The 6,787-nt window shown below is 31.8% G+C and overlaps 2 protein-coding genes across 2 annotated transcripts; both read left to right on the top strand.

Annotated features, from left to right (window-relative positions):
* Positions 1 to 256: 256 nt before the first annotated feature.
* Positions 257 to 4,221, top strand: LOC119838682 (tyramine beta-hydroxylase). Its single transcript, XM_038364756.1, has 11 exons — positions 257 to 413; positions 533 to 756; positions 834 to 974; positions 1,066 to 1,329; positions 1,432 to 1,581; positions 1,956 to 2,088; positions 2,276 to 2,442; positions 2,801 to 2,983; positions 3,108 to 3,295; positions 3,434 to 3,590; positions 4,080 to 4,221. Exons 1-11 carry the CDS (start codon positions 335 to 337, stop codon positions 4,155 to 4,157), a joined length of 1,764 nt encoding a protein of 587 aa, XP_038220684.1. The 5' UTR covers positions 257 to 334; the 3' UTR covers positions 4,158 to 4,221.
* A 1,064-nt stretch (positions 4,222 to 5,285) lies between these two features.
* Positions 5,286 to 6,528, top strand: LOC119838609 (cold shock domain-containing protein CG9705). Its single transcript, XM_038364601.1, has 3 exons — positions 5,286 to 5,535; positions 5,608 to 5,730; positions 6,135 to 6,528. Exons 1-3 carry the CDS (start codon positions 5,429 to 5,431, stop codon positions 6,286 to 6,288), a joined length of 384 nt encoding a protein of 127 aa, XP_038220529.1. The 5' UTR covers positions 5,286 to 5,428; the 3' UTR covers positions 6,289 to 6,528.
* The last annotated feature ends 259 nt before the right edge of the window (positions 6,529 to 6,787 follow it).

Genomic DNA, 6,787 nt, shown 5'->3' with positions numbered 1-6,787 from the left:
AAATATCATCAAAATCCGTTGAGTAGTTCCAGGGTGATTGACGGACACACATCAAAAACAAACAAACTTTCACATTTTAATATTAGTTTGATATAAAAATGGTTATTATAAATCTGAAACCTGTCCTGGAATATCTCTATTTTTTGTATTCGAGTGTTTACTCTGACTGTACTAGTTGGAGATCAATTATATCGCTCTGTATATCTCTAGCCGCGGAGATGGGGTGATAACTTTATGGAAGATAAGACACCTTTGCCTTCAGTCGAGCCTTAAGTCCGCACAGGAACGAAACCTAAAGTTGTGAAAACGGAAGTATGTTTTAACTGTTGCTAAAATGAAATCTCCGTGTATCCTCGCTCTAATTTCTACATTCATTTGTTGCAATTATTCCTTTTCGGTTTACAAAAAGACAGGTTGGTAAAATATTAAATTCTGACTTAAACCAATTCAATAGAAATTTTAATTATCAATGCAGGTACCTACATTTATTATATACAATTAATTAATATATTTTTAACCGCCCCGCCAAAAGATCGCGAGATTGCTGAAAGTGAATCAGTGTTGGACCCGAACGGTGAATTACTGTTGAAATGGAGAATCGATTATTCGATTCGCAAAATTCGTTTCCAAATGATCCTGTCTGATAAAGCAATGCCTTTAAACTGGTTTGCTTTAGGTTTTTCCGACAGAGGAGACCTAGAAAATGCTGATGTATGTTTAGTATGGACAGATTATAGACAACACGACCATTTTGAGGTATAAAAAAAACCGTTATAGTAATCGTAATTCTACTATGAGTAAAAAATATCTAATTAATTATTTTTGTATTTAAGGATATGCATTCTGATAGTTATGGCAAATTAATAAGAGACACCAATCAAAACTGTGATGCTTTTCATGTCGATGCAAAGTCACGAATCATATCTTTTGAGCGTTCTTTCGATACATGCGACAACGATGACTACATTATTGAGGTATTTGTGAATGTGTAAAAGAAATTGTTTTTACAAATTAAATCTCTAAAAATTTTAATATGTTGAAATCGTGCTTTTTTGATACTTCTAGGATGGCACTGTGCATGTTATATGGGCTAGAGGTGTCGATAAACTCTTTTCATCACAGGGACTATGTTTACCTTGTACGTCAGCCCATGATCGTGGTTTCATTCGAGTACGATTACTTACACCAGTAGGAGTATATAATGAAAAAGCTAAAGAATTGAAAATCACGAACAAAAATCTTAAAGTACCTGGTTCGGACACGACATACTGGTGCAAGGTGGTAAAACTTCCCGATTTTATTACATCTAAAGTCCACCATATTATTAAGGTAATATTATTCAATGTTATTTATACTGTGATAATGTAATGCATAAAATTATTATCTTGGATCAAAGAGTTGTATTCTTTTATGTTCTTTTTTAATTTATAGTTTGAATCTACAATAACGAAGGGCAACGAAGGTTTAGTCCACCATATGGAAGTGTTTTACTGTGATGCAAACCCCGAGAGTGACATTCCAATGTATGAGGGAAACTGCTTTGCATCCGATAGACCAGACTCTACAAGATTATGTTCAAAGGTTGTAACATCCTACTTCCTGCTAATATTTTAAATGCGAAAGTTTGTAAGGAGGTGTGTGCGTTTGTTGCTCTTCCCCGCAAAAACTACTGAATCGATTGAAATGAAATTTGGTACGTTGACAGCTGGACACCTGGAATAACATATAGACAACTTTTTATCCCGATATTCCTGCGGGATACGGACTTGCGCAGGTGAAACCGCGGGACGCGGCTAGTATTTCATAATTGGTATTTAAATAATGAAGATTAAAATAAACAGTTTGTAAATAATATTCTGTACTTAAATGGAACTTACCTCGTTTTAAAATATCTATGAATACGATTTTAATTTTTATATGATTAACTACCCAAATATATATTTTTTTCTATCTAGGTGAAGGCAGCTTGGGCAATGGGAGCACCGCCATTTGTTTATCCGAAGGAAGCAGGTTTACCTTTAGGTGGACCAGGTGCCAATAAATACGTCATGTTAGAAGTACATTACAACAATCCTGAACTTAAAGATGGTATAATAATAATTTAATTTAAAATACGTGCTTTGGGTATTACTTTTATGCCTTTAAATATGAATTGATTTTTGCGATGATCATTTATAAATATATATTATTTATAAATACATACATTAGCTAAATAAACGTTTTAGATCGTTGCTTTACATAAAGTCGGAATTTTAATTTAGAGCTATTTTTTCAGATTGGGTAGACAGCTCTGGAATTATTTTGCACCTAACATCTGACCGCAGAACTTACGATGCAGCGATTATGGAGCTTGGTCTAGAATATACCGATAAAATGGCAATACCGGCCGGGCAAGAAGCATTCCCATTAACAGGATATTGTGTACCTGAGTGCACTGGAGTTGTATGTTCAATAAATATTAAAAAAATGCGCTTTGCCACGACTGCGTCCACGATTACAATTTCTTAAGATGTTCTCTTGTTTGACACTTTTTTTCACATAAACTTCTTGACAAAATCGAACAAATAAATTAAGATATCAATTAAGTTAACTTTTTAATTTCTAAACGTACTCTCGTTTTTTACTTCCAAACGAAATATTAAAAATTAAACGTTAAGAAGTTCAGCTTGTACAAACATTTCAGTTATTTATTTTATTTATATAGATTGTTGATAATATCTACATTTTTTTTCCAATAACATTCTACTGATGAATGATTTATGATCGATCTATATATTTAAAGTAACATGTATTTCACCAGGGTCTGCCAAAACACGGTATTATTGTATTTGGCAGTCAGCTTCACACTCACTTAACTGGAGTTGCTGTGTGGACGAGGCATACTCGAAATGGTGTGGAACTGCCCGTATTGAACAAAGATATGCATTATTCTACGCATTTTCAAGAAATCAGAATTTTGCATCGACCCGTAAAGGTGCTACCCGTAAGTGACGCATGGCCACCCCAAAAAGCCTTTTTGTATTATAATTAGTTCATTTCATTTAATTACTTAGTGGGATTTTCGAATTCCTGAACCTTTTTGATACCTCTGTTCCTTTATTATGTAGGGTGATTATTTGGAAACAACATGCCTATATAACACAATAGATAAAGAGAATGCTACAATTGGTGGTCATGCCATAACGGATGAAATGTGTGTGAACTACCTGCATTATTATCCAGCAACACAGCTTGAGGTGTGTAAGAGCGCGGTTTCTAATGCTGCTTTAGAAAACTACTTCAGGTTCGAAAAGAGGTAAATATAGGTCTTTTGATAATAAAGATTTCGCTTATAGTGTCAATAGGCTGATTTGAAAGAACACAAAAAATCAATATGAATATATATTTCAAAAGAAAAAAATAATTATGTAGTATGTCCATTGCGTTATTTTAGATGGGATAATATGCCTATATCGTACAAAGCAAGTCCTCGTGCAAATTATATGTCCATAAAGCCTTGGACACCATTAAGAGCAAAAAGTTTGGATAATCTCTATACAGAGTCGCCTATTTCGATGCAATGCAATAGATCCGATGGAAATAGATTTCAGGTATAATAATAATTTTTCAATAATCGAAACAGATTAACTAACAAACTCTTCAATACCTGAACTATACATAGCTAATAATAGCAAGATAATTTTAATTTCCCACTATTATTATTATTTTTTTACGAAATTATCTTATATATAAAATTCTCGTGTCACAATTTTAGCTACCAAACTCCTCTGAAACAGTTGAACCGATTCTTATGAAATTTTGTGTGCATATTGGGTATATCTGAGAATCGGTCAACATCTATTTTTCATACCCCTAAATGATACGAGTAAGGCAGAACAGCGTTTGCCGGGTCAGCTAGTATTACTATAAAAAAAAGATTTGTTTTTTGTTTCTTAAAATTTTGCCCAAAAACGACTCGATCGATTTTTAAATTTATTTCACCATATTTTATGTCAGTTTTTATCCTAGGCACAAACCAAGCAAAGCCAGACAAGTCGCTGTTATTTTTAAAGATTTAGAGACTCATTTATGATTTTCAGGGTGACTGGGAAGGAATACCCATACCGAAAATTAAATTTCCATTGCAGCCACAGTCTAGACATTGCCAACTTACGTAGTTACATTCGCTAATAAAAAAACCATTTTAATTTTGTTATGCCTTAAAATGTGAATGATTCATTGTTATACATTATGATTATAAAAATTTAAAACATTGTAATGATTAAGCTTTTATTTTATTCAATACTAATAATCCAAACTGTTAAAGTTATATAATTATAAGTATGTGGGTATTGTATCAACAATAAAAAGATTTAAAAACACAATGTGCTGTTTTTTTTTTGTCAATTTTATGATTAATAAATGGCTCATCAAATAACTGAAACCCATGATGAATGATGATTGATTGATTAATGAGAAATCCTATAAATATTATAAATGCGACAGTTTGTAAGGATGTGTGTGTGTTTGTTACTCTTTCACGCAAAAACTACTGAACCAATTGAAACGAAATTTGGTACATAGATAGCTGGACAATTGGAATAACATACAGGCAACTTTTTATCTCGATATTCCTACAAGATACGGACTTAAGCGGGTGAAACCGCTGGGCGCAGCTAGTGATTCATAATTATACATGTTTTTGACACGTATTAAAACGAATAAATATTCTCGTAAATCAGATAAATTTTTTTTCTTATTTTAATTATTTCATCATACAACTCAACATATCACTAGCATAGTACCTTAGTACCTTGACTAATTTAAAAACAAGGTCATTTGTCATAAAGCTCGCGGCTGAGGTACATATTGACAGAGTATATATCGTTAAATTTTAACACACCCCGTGAATAATTATTTTATTCAGCCTAAGAATCTTGTATTTATGCATAGCTAGATAACATTCCGATAGATAGATACCTATATACTATCAAATTTAAAAAAATGTAACTAGTATTCATAAATTCGATAATAATAACGTGTAACCCATTTTGATCCCCTTACAAAAATATATGTGAAAATATGATGATATTCCCACTACTCGTTAGCAAAATTATTTTATTTAATTTTTAATTACATACTTTTATTAAAATAGAGACTCGTGTTTGCAATATTACTGAAATACAATTATATTTAACCACTACACCCATTGAGTGGTATCAAAGTAGTAGGTGAATACAACACTATTTGGGAGTACTTATGTCAAATTGAGTGACGTTGACCAGTTGACACTTGACACTCATGAATTGACATTCACAATTTACGAATTCCGAGATCGTAGATGGCTATAGCTTGATTACATTATCTTTGTTAAGTTTTAATCTGAAATTTTGTTCTCTTAAATTTGATTTTTCTTTCCACTGTAAGCTGTGTATTATATACTATCAGTATGTCCAAGGAAGTTGGTTTTAATAATGATGATTCTCCAAATAAAACTAATTCGCACCTACAACTTCCTAGTCCGATAATCACCCGTAGAAATCGCACAGCATCTACGTGAGTTTTACATTTTTTTTTGTAATAAATTATCGTTTCCTTATGTTTTTTTATGAATTTGATTTATTCCAGATCTGAAAGAGCTTTAGGGAATCCCGTAGAGACTGGTAAAATTAAATCATTTTGTAGAGCGAAAGGTCATGGATTTGTAACTCCGTTAAGAGGCGGCGAAGATCTTTTTGTGCATATCTCTGAGTAAGTAATGGTTATGCTCTGAACTTCAGTGAACAAATTTTCCTCAAAAATATACTTTTAAGTACCAGCATTTCCCCATAATTATGTATTTTGTATAAATTCTCTTTTTCAAATTTATTCGTCGCTTTCTTACATTATTGTGTTGTTGTTTTATGTTTAATGCTATTTCCCTGGGAATTTCAGAATAAAAAGTGGACTTAGATATCTTTTATCACTAACCTCAATCAAGCAGATACAAAAAATGCTATATATTATTTTTTTGAGTTATAGTACTTTTTATAATTTTCCCATTTTTTTTTATGAAAAAAATAAATAAATAAGTATCTTTAAATTATTAGAATAAGTTAATTTTATCAAATAATAAATTACTATCTGTTTATATTACACTACCAATTTATTCACAGCATTGAAGGTGAGTATGTCCCTCTGCCAGGAGATGAGGTTATGTACCGACTCTGTCCAATACCACCCAAATTTGAAAAGAATCAAGCCGTCCATGTGAGGATTGTGCATTTGACCCCTGAGAAACATCTCAAGTGGGATGAGCCCCCGCTGTAATTGAACAATCTCATTGAAATACAGTTACCATAATCATTTACAACAATCCATGTATTCTTACATAAGCTCTTTTATTAGATCTAAGTTTGTCTCACACCCAAGAACTAAGTTCTTATCTCAACAATAGGTGATTAAGGTCATATTTGAAGTATTGTCAATGTGTTATTTGCATTTTACATCAGTATTTATATAGGATGGATATGTGGTGCTAAATTTTTGAAGGTTTTACCATCACTAAGATTTTGATAATGAATGTGTATTGGACAAAAGTATTCTGCTTTTCACATATTTGTTTGATTTATACAGTAAATATGATCACATTATTGTATGTTGTAAACATGTTTATGGTTTCTATGGCCTAATGATTTTGATTGTGTAGGAAATTAATTTTATTCAATATTGTCGCACAAATGTTTTAAAGTACTTAATTCTATTTAAAATATGCCCCAAAATATTTTTGATGATAAACATTTATTGATTACACTGATAAATATCTGCA

This window comes from Zerene cesonia, unplaced genomic scaffold, assembly GCF_012273895.1.
Source record: "Zerene cesonia ecotype Mississippi unplaced genomic scaffold, Zerene_cesonia_1.1 Zces_u004, whole genome shotgun sequence".
NCBI lineage: Eukaryota > Metazoa > Arthropoda > Insecta > Lepidoptera > Pieridae > Zerene > Zerene cesonia.
Note: the sequence above shows the minus strand (reverse complement) of the source record. Positions and strands in the feature narration are given on the sequence as shown.

What these genes read in the sequence shown, in the direction of transcription:
- LOC119838609 (XM_038364601.1), top strand. Translation starts at nt 5,429, where the DNA reads ATGTCCAAGGAAGTTGGTTTTAATAATGATGATTCTCCAAATAAAACT. An exon ending in AGAAATCGCACAGCATCTAC is followed by an intron (nt 5,536 to 5,607) that starts GTGAGTTTTACA and finishes GATTTATTCCAG; the next exon opens with ATCTGAAAGAGCTTTAGGGA. An exon ending in CTTTTTGTGCATATCTCTGA is followed by an intron (nt 5,731 to 6,134) that starts GTAAGTAATGGT and finishes ATTTATTCACAG; the next exon opens with CATTGAAGGTGAGTATGTCC.
- LOC119838682 (XM_038364756.1), top strand. Translation starts at nt 335, where the DNA reads ATGAAATCTCCGTGTATCCTCGCTCTAATTTCTACATTCATTTGTTGC. An exon ending in CAATCCTGAACTTAAAGATG is followed by an intron (nt 2,089 to 2,275) that starts GTATAATAATAA and finishes CTATTTTTTCAG; the next exon opens with ATTGGGTAGACAGCTCTGGA. An exon ending in TACCTGAGTGCACTGGAGTT is followed by an intron (nt 2,443 to 2,800) that starts GTATGTTCAATA and finishes GTATTTCACCAG; the next exon opens with GGTCTGCCAAAACACGGTAT.